Below are 13,812 nucleotides of genomic sequence, written 5' to 3' on the forward strand. Positions count from 1 at the left end.
AAAAGGACAATAAAACTACTGATACAAGTAACAACACAAATAAATCTCAAAAATATTATACTAAGTAAAAGAAGTCAGACATAGAAGAGTATATCCTGTATGATTCCATTTATATGAAGTTCTAGACTAGACAAAACTAAGCTGTGGTCAGATAAATCTGGGCAGTGGTCACCTCTTATGTGGTAGGGAATTGAAAAGGGCATAAAGAATTTTTCTTGGGGTAAGAAGCCCGAGTCTCTCTTCATGATGGAATTTTCTTGGTGGGGGACTACAGGCACCCGCCACCTTGCCTTGCTAGTTTTTTGTACTTTTTAGCAGAGACGGGGTTTCACTGTGTTAGCCAGGATGGTCTCGATCTCCTGACCTCATGATCCACTCGTCTCAGCCTCCCAAAGTGCTGGGATTACAGGCAGTGTGATGTTCTTTAACTCAATGTATTTTAAACATAGATCTTAAATAATTCCCATCTAAATATGCTTTTGTGTCTTCTGTGTTAAAACATTAAAAAAATTCTCTTGCTAAAGGAGGTGGCTACTCTAATGTACGTAATTATCAAAACTCATGAAACTATACACTTAAAATTTTTGCATTTTGTTTTATGAAATTATACCTAAGTTGTTTTAAAAATAACAGTGGAAGGAAATGGAAGCATTATCTATAAAGCCCAATCTTACTATTATGCAGATGAGAAAACTAATTTAAAGATATCAAGTTATTTGGCCCAAAACATACAAATAATACTTGAAGGCATTGGTACTAAAAACCCAGGTCTCAGGTCTCCTTGTCCCTTCCAGTCCACCCTCTCAATTTTTAATGACAGAGACAGGACAGACAATATTTTGAGACACGGAACTCAAGTCAGCCTAAACAACTCAACAGTTAAATGTTTCCAGGGCCAGGGCTGATGGCTTACCTTTCCCGGAGAAAACTAGGGCAGTGAACTGTGTGATTCAATGCCATAGCTTGTCCTGATGAAAACTAAACTACAATTGACACCTACAATTTTGCAAATGGATCTTTTGAGGGTCTCCTAACAGCTGTGATTAACATATGATGATTATGTGGGAGTTTAAAATATTTTATTTCTTTTTAAAGATATACCTTGTGATATATGAACATCATACCAAACTGTCTGTGTTCTTAAAGCACATTGTTGTCATCATGATTTAACTTTAGGTGACAGTGGGTGATCCAGTCCTTAATAAAAATCTTATAGTGACTTAGCCTGTATGTTATAGGTCAATGAGCTCTTCATCTCCTGACTTGCACAAGAATTCTCAAATGCTTTATTCAAAGCATATTTGGATTTCTTTTCAGTTTTGCTAAAACTAGGAAGTATATCTTGGGATTTGGGGTAAGAAAGACATGTGATGTTCTTTGGGTGAATTTACTTCAAAGGTAGCTCTTAGCTCATTACCACCCAAATATACAGTTGTTTCTTCTATCTTAAATCAACAAAAAAATTTCCCTTGCCCTAGCTTGCCTGCCCAGCCACTACCCATTTCTTTGCCCTCACTAGAAGCAAAATTTATTCAGTTTTCTATACTGTGCATTTTCAATTCTCCCCTTCCCATGATTCATGCTCCTGACCTCACTACTCCAACAAAACGTCTCTTGTCAATGTCTCCAATGACTTTCATAATCCTAAAGCCTATGATCACTTCTTAGCCCTCATCTTCTTTGACATGTTAGCGCAATTGACACAGTTCATCACTCTTTTCTTCTTACTAGAGATTATTTTCTTGTCTTCTAGGCCAGTGCTTCTCAAACTATAAAATGTGAACAAATCACCTAGAGAATCTTGTTAAAATGCAATACTGATTCAGTTAAAATGCAATTCTGGAGCACAGTTTAAGATTCTATCTTCCTAGCGATGTTGATGCTGCTGTTCCATAGACCACACTCTAAGTAGCAAAGTTATTGGGCACTTTTTGGTTTCTTTTACTTATTTTCTATTGAAGTTCCCCAAGTTTTGTATTTGATTGTATTCTATTTTCTATGTACACTAACTCTGTTAGTGACCCCATGACTACGTCAACAAGTCAATGTATAGCTCAATTCCAGGTCTTCTCCCCAAACTCCAGCCTCATAACACCAACTCCTACTTGGCATTGCCAATTGGATGTATAATAAACACCTCAAACTTAACCTAACTAAAATTTAACTACTGGTCTCCCTCTCCAAACGTGCTCTATCTGAGCAAGTTTATTAGCAACTCCATTTTTCTAGTTGCTCAGGCCAAAAACCTTGGACTTATGTTTGACTCTATAACTGTCCTATCTGAACTACTGAACTACCATCATGTCTCACCTGGATTCCTTCAATAACTTTTAGCAAGACTCCTTGCTTTGGCTTTTAGCACCTATGATCTCTTCTTGACAGAATACCTTGAGTAATCATTTAAAATGTAATAGGGAATGTCAATCTTCTATTAAAAACCCTCAAGTAGGCCAGGCATGGTGGCTCACACCTGTAATTCCAGCACTTTGGGAGGCCAAGGCGGGCAGATCCCTTGAGGTCGGGAGTTCGAGACCAGCCTGACCAACATGGAGAAACCCCGTTTCTACTAAAAATACAAAATTAGCCAGGCGTGGTGGTGCATGCCTATAATCTCAGTTACTCGGGAGGCTGAGGCAGAATTGCTTGAACCCAGGAGGCGGAGGTTGCGGTGAGCCAAGATCACACCATTGCACTCCAGCCTGGGCAACAAGAGTGAAAATCCATCTCAAAATAAATAAATTAATTAAATTAAATTAAAAATAAAAATAAAAACCCTCAGGTGACCTCCCGTGTCACTCAGAAAAAAAGCCATGCTGAGTGGACTTGGAACTTCTTCATGATCTGATTCAAGGTAACTTTTCTAATTTTTTATCCTTCTGATTCAGTTTGACTAACTTTTATCACACCAGGTTTTTCTTACATTAGAGACTTCTCTAACAGTCCCTTCCATCAGATAAATAATCTGAAATCTTACTCTTTGGCTATTTCCTCTCCTCCAAAGCTTTGGTCAGCTCTCATCTCCACGAAGCTGACCCTGAGCTTCCTTTTTAATCATGCCACATGCAGGCATCCCTGCTTTCCTTCATGTTACACTAATTTTCCTTGTATACCACAGCACTTAATACTTTGTAAATACCACATTACTTCTTTTTTTCTATTATATGTATTATTTTTGGCTGTCTCTTTCTGTGGACCTTTTAACTCCATGAGGACAAAAATTTTCATCAGCTTGGTTCACAAATGTATTCTAAGTACCTAGGCCAGAGAGCTCACAATTAAACATTTGTTGAATGAGTTAAAGAGTTTTCCACCTGTACACTTGAGTGGGTATGCTTGTAAACAGAGAGGTAATGTATAGACCCCTACAAAACAGTTACATAGTTGGACATAATATAAGTGCTAAAAGTGAATTATTATTGTTAATGTGGGAGAAGTTTGTCTAAATAGGTGACTGGTATCAGAAAAGGAAGAATAAGCATTTTACTGGCAACATGTTGATTACAGAGAGTATATTTTACATTTATTCCAAGAGTGGTAGAACAAACTTCAAAATCTGGCTCAAATATTAAAAAAAAAAAAAACACATTTTCAAAGTCTCAAATTAAACGTATGATTGCAAAGTAATCAGACCAATTTTATGTGCAATGTGTATAATTTCATAGCATCATTTCTTTAGAGACACATTTTGTAGTTAATAAACAGTGATCATTGTAGGTAAGGCATTGCAATGAATTACCAGAATTCTTCAGTATAATTCTTCATTAAAATTCTGATCATCATATAAATTGAATGGTATATTACCACAGTCTGAGTCAAAAAATGCTCTAAATTCTTAATACACATTTTCTGCTCACTACCACCAAACATATGATTCATTTACCACTGCCAAAGATTCTATCAGATTTTTTTTCCAGTTAATATTCTTTCTGACGTGCTAGCTACATATTTGAGAATTTGATCCATGTTTCTTTTCCTTTTTATGATTTCTATTTGCTCTAAATACTTAAAGAGTCTGGTTAGTTTGGAACCTTTCCATTATATTCCTATATTAACTGTTTGGTCTTACCTTCTTTGAAGAATATGACAAAAATAGTTGGTAAGTTTCATTTTTGGAATATGAAAACCGAAAACTACCCCGGCCACGTAAAAAATCTGAGGAGGCTTTTTCCTCAGAAGAGTTTTCAGTTTTAACTTTATTTGCTTCAGTGGGTGTAAATTTTAGAGATATATCTGCATTAAAATTTGATGTCTTCTCTTGGACGATACTTTTAAATGCTTCAATTTGTTCTTCATAATGTTCGGTTCTTAAATTTTTCTCGCCTTTGGTCTAAAAGAGAATTAAAAAATGTTGTTAAAAACAAGATACGAAACAAAAGGAAAAACAAGCAGAACAGAACCAAACAGAAATCAAGCAATTCTTTGAAAGGCAGTAGAACAAAGGACTTAAGAGCAAAAGTGCTGGAGTCAGATTCCTGCGGTTCAAATACAGACTCTGTGACTTTAAAGTGATTATGCAACAATCTCTATGTGCTTAGTATGATTCTTAGTCTATAAAATGGATATTCATCGTATCTAGCACAAAAGGTCTTATAAAAATTTAGTGAGATAATGCATATAAAGGGCTTATAGTATAGCAAACTTTTTTTTTTCAACTTATTTTAAGTTCTGGGGTACATGTGCAGGATGTGCAGATTTGTTACATAGGTAAACATGCTATGGTGGCTTGCTGCACAGGTCAACCCATCACCTAGGTATAAAGTCCAGTATCCATTAGCTATTCCTCCTGAGGCTCTCCCACTCCTACCCCCAGCAGTCCCCAGTGAGTGTTTTTCCCCCAACGTGTCCACGTGTTCTCATCATTCAGCTCCCACTTATAAGTGAGAACATGAGGTGTTTGGTTTTCTGTTCCTGTGTTAATTTGCTGATGATAATGGCTTCCAGCTCCATCCATGTCCCTGCTAAGGACGTGATCTTGTTCCTTCTTATGGCTGCATAGTATTCCATGGTGTATATGTACCACATTTTCTTTATTCACTCTATCATTGATGGGCATTTGAGTTGATTCCAAGTCTTTGCTATTGTGGATAGTGCTGCAGTGAACATACGCATGCATATATCTTTATAATAGAATGATTTCTATCCTTTCAGATATATACTCAGTAATGGGATTGCTGGATCAAATGGTATTTCTGCTTCTACATCTTTGAAGAGTTGGCATAGTGTCTTCCACAATAGAACCAATTTACACTCCCACCAACAGTGTAAAAGCATTCCTTTTTCTCTGTAACCTTGCCAACATCTGTTGTTTTTGGCTTTTTAATAATTGTCATTCTGACTGGTTTGAGATGGTATCTCATTGCAGTTTTGATTTGCATTTCTCTAATAATCAGTGATGTTAAGCTTTTTTTCATATGTTTGTTGGCCATATGAATGTCTTCTTTTGATAAGTGTCTGTTCATGTCCTTTGCCCACTTTTTAATGGTTTTTTTTTTTTTTTTCCTGTAAATTTGTTTAAGTTCCTCATAGACTCTGGATATTAGATCTTTGTCAGATGACTAGATTGCAAAAATTTTCTCCTGTTATATAGGTTGACTGTTCACTCTGATGGTAGTTTCTTTTGCCATGCAGAAGCTCTTTAGTTTAATTGGATCCCATTTGTCAATTTTTGTTTTTGTTGCAATTGCTTTGGCATTTTCATCATGAAATCTTTGGCCATGCCTATGTCCTGAATGGTATTGCTTAGATTTTCTTCTAGGATTTCTATAGCTTTTGGTTTTAATTGGATCCTGTTTGTCAATATTTGTTTTTGTTGCAATTGCTTTGGCATTTTCATCATGAAATCTTTGCCCACACCTGTGTCCTGAATAGTATTGCCTAGATTTTCTTCTAGGATTTCTGTAGCTTTTGGTTTTACATTTAAGTCTTTAGTCCATCTTGAGTTAATTTTTGTATAATGCATAAGGAAGAGGTCCAGTTTCAATTTTCTGCATATGACTAGCCAGTTCTCCCAGCACTATTTATTAAATAGGGAATCCTTTTCCCATTGCTTGTTTTTGTAAGAGCTGTTGAAGATTAGATGGTTGTAGGTGTGCAGTCTTATTTCTGAGTTCTCTATTGTGTTCCATTGGTCTATGTGTTTGTTTTTGCACCAGTACCATTATATTTTGATAACTGTAGCCTTGTACTATAGTTCGACGTCAGGCAGTGTGATGCTTCCAGCTTTGTTCTTTTTGCTTAGAATTGTCTTGGCTATACAGGCCCTTTTTTGTTTCCACATGAATTTTAAATTAGTTTTTTTTTTTTTCTAATTCATGAAGAATGCCAGTGGTAGTCTAATGGGAATAGCATTGAATCTATAAATTACTTTGGGCAGTATGGCCATTTTCACAATATTGATTCTTCCTATCTGTGAGCATGAAATGTTTTTCCATTTGCTTAAGTTCTCTCTGATTTCCCTGAGCAGTAGTTTGTAGTTCTTGAAGAGGTCCTTCATGTGCTTTGTTAGCTGTATTCCTAGGTATTTTACAAGTTTTGGTTTTTTTTTTTTTTTAGCAATTGTGAATGGGAATTAATTTATGATTTGGTTCTCTGCTTGCCTGTTGTTGGTATATAAGAATGCTAGCAATTTCTGCACATTAATTTTGCATCCTGAGACTTTGCTGAAGTAGCTTATCAGCTTAAGAAGCTTTTGGGCTGAGACAACGGGGTTTTCTAAATATAGGATCATGTCATCTGCAAACAAAGATAATTTGACTTTCTCTCTTCATATTTGAATACTCTTTATTTCTTTCCCCTGCCTGATTGCACTGGCCAGAATTTCCAATACTATGTTGAATTCGAGTCATCAGAGAAAGCATCCTTGTCTTGTGCTGGTTTTCAAGGAGAATGCTTTCATCTTTTGCCCATTCAGTATGATATTGGCTGTGGGTTTTTCATATACAGCTCTTACTATTTTGAGGTATGTTCCTTCAACACTAAACTTTCAATTAAACTTTTTATTTTTTTGCCAACTTGGCTATTGTCAGGTTATTGTCAATGAGAGGGTTGATATATAAGTGCTTCAGTTCTCTTTTCAGAGATCTTCTGAATTAGGTGTAACTCATCTGGGAAGGGGACACCTGTATCTTCAGACAGTGTCATGAATTGGATTTAGTAGTATGTATTGAGTGGTTGTTCTGCATGGGAAACCTAAAGTTACTACTGTCTTATGAAAAGACTGAAATGTATATAGTTATCTTTAAAACAAGACATGTTGAAGAAACTTCCTAGCATAACAGGGAAAAGCAAACTAACCATTGCTACTTCCCTACTTAGATCCTTCCAATGTATTTCTGATGACTTTAATATAGTCTAAACTAGGTTTATTTCTAGTCAATCTTTCCATCACTGTGTGTCAGCCATCTAGCTGTTCCACAACCCATGCTGTTCTTACCCTAAGTCTCTTTTATGCTGCTTTGACTTTCTGGAATGTTCTCTTACTCGTCCCCCCCCACCAATCCTCGCATAGCACACACATCACACACACACCCTCTCACACATACACACAAATCATAGGCCTCAGGTTGATTAATTCCCACTCCTGTTTCAAGTTTTACCTGAAATATCACTTCTTTAGGAAAGCCTCTCCTGATACAACAGACTAAGAAATATTTTTGCTGCAAGCTTTTATGGCTCCTCTTTTAAAACAAAATAAAATGAAAACCACTTCTTTTACAATTACTTATTAAATAAAACTCCAGTCTTTGACTCTAGCTACATCCCAGCACCCTATAGATACAGGGTCCAGGCTTAACCAGTGCCAGGCCAGCTTCTGTGGCTTCAGGCCTGAGGCCAGTTTCATGGACAAAGGTTCCAGCCTCAACTCAGGCTTTAGACAGGCCCAGAATGAGGCTGATCCCTGTATCCCCAGACTCAGGATTTTACTTGCAGACTAAGCCTCCAGCTATGCCAGGCTGGCACCCATATATCTCAGCTTCAGGCCAGCTTCCATGACCTCAGGCACCAGGCCAGAATCTAGGACACAGTCTCAAAGGCTGGTCTCTGCAGACTCAGGCTCCAGTTTTACCCAGTGCCAAAATGGCCACTGCAAATCCAAAAATCAGGCCTGAGACCAGGGATCCAGCCTCTAGGCCCATCCCAGTGCAAAGCCAGCCCTATTGGCCCCAGGCTCCAGGCCAGTCTTCATGAATTCAGGCTCCAGGATGGTCCTTATAGCCTCAAGATCCAGTGGACCCACTGGATCCAGGGTCCAGGCCCACTTCTGTAGACTCCAGTGCTAGGCTGACCTCTATGGATACAGGCACCAGGCTCGTTCCAGTAGACCCAAGCTCCAGGCCTTCTCCAGTGAATCAAGGAGCAAATCACGTCTGCCCAAGGACTCCAGCATCAAGCCTGCTTGTGGACCATGCCAGATGACTTGCCCAGAATCTCTGGACAAACTGATTAATGAAGGGTTATCCCTGCTGAAGTCAGTCTTTAAGGAATGGAATAAGTGCTTACTTCTTTGAAGGCATAGATATGCATGGCCACAAAGATCACACATAATCAGGGAAACATGACACCACCAAAGGAACAAAATAAAGCACCTGTAATTGACCCTAAAGAAGTGGAAATTTACAAATTGCCTGAAAACGAATTCAAAATAATTATCTTAAAGAAGCTCATTGAGCTGTATGAGAATACAGACAGAAGACTAGATGAAATCAGGAAAAAATATATGAACAAAATTAGAAGTTCAATAGAGAGATAGCATAAAAAAGCACAAACAACCAAATTTAGGGAGTTAAAGAACACAACAGATGAGCTGAAAAATTTCATAGTGAGCTTCAGTAGCAGATTCTATCACACAGAAGAAAGAATCATGAGCTCAAAGACAGTTCATTTGAAATTACCAATCAGAAAAACAAAAAATAGAAAAGAATAAAAAAATAGTGAAGAAGTCCTGTGGGAACTATGGGCACCATCAAGTGAACCAGTATAGGTATTACGGTGCCCCAGAAGGAAGAGAGAAACACAAAAGTGTAGAGAGCTTATTTAAAGAAATAATGACAGCAAATTCCCCCAAAGTGGAGAAAAAAATGAGCACCCAGGTCTATGAAGCCCAAAGAACCCCAAATACACTATATTTGAAGAGATCTTCTCTTAGACACATTACAGTAAAACTCAAAAGTCATGCAACAAAGAGAATTTTGAAAACAAGAGATGAACAACTCATCACATATGAGGGAGCTCACATAAGATTACTAGCAGATATTTCAGCAAAAGCCTTGAATCCAGGAGATACTGAGATTATATATTCAAGAGTACTAAAAGAAAAATAAACTGCCAACCAAGAACAGTATACTTGGCAATTCTGACCTTCATAAATGATGAAGGAATAAAAAATTTCCCAGAGAAATTAAAGCTGTGAAAGTTCATTACCTCTAGACCTTCCTATAAGAAATGCTAAAAGGACCTACAAAGAACTCAAACAAATTTAAAAGAAAAAAACAAACAACCGCATCAAAAAGTGGGGAAAGGATATGAACAGACATTTCTCAAAAGAAGACATTCATACAGCCAACAGACACATGAAGAAATGCTCATCATCACTCGCCATCAGAGAAATGCAAATCAAAATCACAATGAGATACCATCTCACACCAGTTACAATGGCAATCATTAAAAAGTCAGGAAACAACAGGTGCTGGAGAGGATGTGGAGAAATAGGAACACTTTTACACTGTTGGTGGGATTGTAAACTAGTTCAACCATTATGGAAAACAGTATGGCAATTCCTCAAGGATCTAGAACTAGATGTACCATATGACCCAGCCATCCCACTACTGGGTATATACCCAAAGGATTATAAATCATGCTGCTATAAAGACACATGCACATGTATGTTTATTGCGGCACTATTCACAATAGCAAAGACTTGGAATCAACCCAAATGTCCATCAGTGACAGACTGGATTAAGAAAATGTGGCACATATACACCATGGAATACTATGCAGCCATAAAAAAGGATGAGTTTGCATCCTTTGTAGGGGCATGGATGCAGCTGGAAACCATCATTCTTAGCAAACTATCACAAGAAGAGAAAACCAAACACCGCATGTTCTCACTTATAGGTGGGAACTGAACAATCAGATCACTTGGACTCGGGAAGGGGAACATCACACACCGGGGCCTATCATGGGGAGGGGGGAGGGGGGAGGGGGGAGGGATTGCATTGGGAGTTATACCTGATATAAATGACGAATTGATGGGTGTTGACGAGTTGATGGGTGCAGCACACCAACATGGCACAAGTATACATATGTAACAAACCTGCACGTTATGCACATGTACCCTAGAACTTAAAGTATAATAAAAAAAAAAAAAAAGAAAGAAAAAGAAAAATATGTAGGAGTTAAAAACCCCAAATATATTGCTCATTAAAAGTAAATGGACTGGTGATGGGAAAAAAAAAAATGTGAAGATATATGCATCAAAACCTGTTTATGATACTTAACCATACTGTTAAATGCAGTTGTAGATTGTTTATTTCTCACTGTTAAAAAGTATTTCACTGTGTGAATATACTACAATTTATCTACTACTTACAGGAATTTGGGTAGTTTCCAAATGTGGAAGAATTGGAAGAATTCCAATTGTGGAAGAATTTCCAAGAGTGGAAGAATTGATAGCTAGAATAATTAATGCAGAGAAGGTCATAAATGAAATGACAGAGATGAAAACCATGACACGAGAAATACATGACAAATCCACAAGCTTCAGTAACCGACTTGATCAACTGGAAGAAAGAGTATCAGCGATTGAGGGTCAAATGAATGAAATGAAGCAAGAAGAGAAACCAAAAGATAAAAGAAGAAAAAGAAATGAACAAAGCCTGCAAGAAGTATGGGATTATTTAAAAAGACCAAATCTACGTCTGATTGGGGGGCCTGAAAGTGAGGGGGAAAATGGAACCAAATTGGAAAACACTCTTCAGGATATCATCCAGGAGAACTTCCCCAACCTAGCAAGGCAGGCCAACATTCAAATTCAGGAAATACAGAGAACGCCACAAAGATACTCCTCCAGAAGAGCAACTCCAAGACACATAAATGCCAGATTCACCAAAGTTGAAATGAAGGAAAAAATCTTAAGGGAAGCCAGAGAGAAAGGTCAGGTTACCCACAAAGGGAAGCCCATCAGACTGACAGCAGATCTCTCGGCAGAAACTCTACAAGCTAGAAGAGAGTGGGGGCCAATATTCAACGTTCTTAAAGAAAAGAATTTTAAACCCAGAATTTTATATCCAGCCAAACTAAGTTTCATCAGTGAAGGAGAAATAAAATCCTTTACAGATAAGCAAATGCTTAGAGATTTTGTCACCACCAGGCCTGCCTTACAAGAGACCCTGAAGGAAGCCCTAAACATGGAAAGGAACAACCGGTACCAGCCATAGCAAAAACATGCCAAAATGTAAAGACCATCGAGGCTAGGAAGAAACTGCATCAACTAATGAGCAAAATAACCAGTTAATATCATAATGGCAGGATCAAGTTCACACATAACAATATTAACCTTAAATGTAAATGAACTAAATGGTCCAATTAAAAGACAGAGACTGGCAAACTGGATAAAGAGTCAAGACCCATCAGTCTGCTGTCTTCAGGAGACCCATCTCACATGCAGAGACATACATAGGCTCAAAATAAAGGGATGGAGGAAGATCTACCAAGCAAATGGAGAACAAAAAAAAGCAGGGGTTGCAATCCTAGTTTCTGATAAAACAGACTTTAAACCATCAAAGATCAAAAGAGACAAAGAAGGCCACTACGTAATGGTAAAGGGATCAATTCAACAGGAAGAGCTAACTATCCTAAATATATATGCACCCAATACAGGAGCACCCAGATTCATAAAGCAAGTCCTTAGAGACTTACAAAGAGACTTAGACTCCCATACAATAATAATGGGAGACTTCAACACTCCACTGTCAACATTAGACAGATCAACGAGACAGAAAGTTAACAAGGATATCCAGGAATTGAACTCATCTCTGCACCAAGCGGACCTAATAGACATCTATAGAACTCTCCACCCCAAGTCAACAGAATATACATTCTTCTCAGCACCACATCACACTTATTCCAAAATTGACCACATAATTGGAAGTAAAGCACTCCTCAGTAAAGGTAAAAGAACAGAAATTATAACAAACTGTCTCTCAGACCACAGTGCAATCAAACTAGAACTCAGGACTAAGAAACTCAATCAAAACCGCTTAGCTATATGGAAACTGAACAACCTGCTCCTGAATGACTACTGGGTACATAATGAAATGAAAGCAGAAATAAAGATGTTCTTTGAAACCAATGAGAACAAAGATACAACATACCAGAATCTCTGGGACACATTTAAAGCAGTGTGTAGAGGGAAATTTCTAGCACTAAATGCCCACAAGAGAAAGCAGGAAAGATCTAAAATTGACACTCTAACATCACAATTAAAAGAACTAGAGAGGCAAGAGCAAACACATTCAAAAGCTAGCAGAAGGCAAGAAATAACTAAGATCAGAGCAGAACTGAAGGAGATAGAGACACAAAAAACCCTCCAAAAAAATCAATGAATCCAGGAGTTGGTTTTTTGAAAAGATCAACAAAATTGACAGACCGCTAGCAAGACTAATAAAGAAGAAAAGAGAGAGGAATCAAATAGACGCAATAAAAAATGATAAAGGGGATATCACCACCGACCCCACAGAAATACAAACTACCATCAGAGAATACTATAAACACCTCTACGCAAATCAACTAGAAAATCTAGAAGAAATGGATAATTTCCTGGACACGTACACTCTCCCAAGACTAAACCAGGAAGAAGTTGAATCCCTGAATAGACCAATAGCAGGTTCTGAAATTGAGGCAACAATTAATAGCCTACCAACCAAAAAAAGCCCAGGACCAGATGGATTCACAGCTGAATTCTACCAGAGGTACAAGGAGGAGCTGGTACCATTCCTTCTGAAACTATTCCAATCAATAGAAAAAGAGGGAATCCTCCCTAACTCATTTTATGAGGCCAACATCATCCTGATACCAAAGCCTGGCAGAGACACAACAAAAAAAGAAAATTTTAGACCAATATCCCTGATGAACATCGATGCAAAAATCCTCAATAAAATACTGGCAAAACGGATTCAGCAGCACATCAAAAAGCTTATCCACCATGATCAAGTGGGCTTCATCCCTGGGATGCAAGTGCTGGTTCAATATACGCAAATCAATAAACATAATCCAGCATATAAACAGAACCAAAGACAAGAACCACATGATTATCTCAATAGATGCAGAAAAGGCTTTTGACAAAATTCAACAGCCCTTCATGCTAAAAATGCTCAACAAATTCGGTATTGATGGAATGTACCTCAAAATAATAAGAGCTATTTATGACAAACCCACAGCTAATATCATACTCAATGGGCAAAAACTGGAAAAATTCCCTTTGAAAACTGGCACAAGACAGGGATGCCCTCTCTCACCACTCCTATTCAACATAGTGTTGGAAGTTCTGGCTAGGGCAATCAGGCAAGAGAAAGAAATCAAGGGTATTCAGTTAGGAAAAGAGGAAGTCAAATTGTCCCTGTTTGCAGATGACATGATTGTGTATTTAGAAAACCCCATCGTCTCAGCCCAAAATCTTCTTAAGCTGATAAGCAACTTCAGCAAAGTCTCAGGATACAAAATTAATGTGCAAAAATCACAAGCATTCTTATACACCAGTAACAGACAAGCAGAGAGCCAAATCAGGAATGAACTTCCATTCACAATTGCTTCAAA

The 13,812-nt window shown here is 37.8% G+C and overlaps 1 protein-coding gene across 1 annotated transcript in view; it reads right to left on the reverse strand.

Moving 5' to 3' along the window:
• Window positions 1–13,812, reverse strand: part of C9 (complement C9) — an 87,516-nt gene that overhangs the window by 33,088 nt on the left and 40,616 nt on the right. Inside the window, exon 6 of the mRNA XM_023216468.3 lies at window positions 4,067–4,327. Within this exon, the coding sequence (XP_023072236.2) occupies window positions 4,067–4,327 (261 nt within the window). The remainder of the gene's footprint in view (window positions 1–4,066; window positions 4,328–13,812) is intronic.

Source organism: Piliocolobus tephrosceles, chromosome 4 (assembly GCF_002776525.5).
Source record: "Piliocolobus tephrosceles isolate RC106 chromosome 4, ASM277652v3, whole genome shotgun sequence".
Taxonomy (NCBI): Eukaryota; Metazoa; Chordata; class Mammalia; order Primates; family Cercopithecidae; genus Piliocolobus; species Piliocolobus tephrosceles.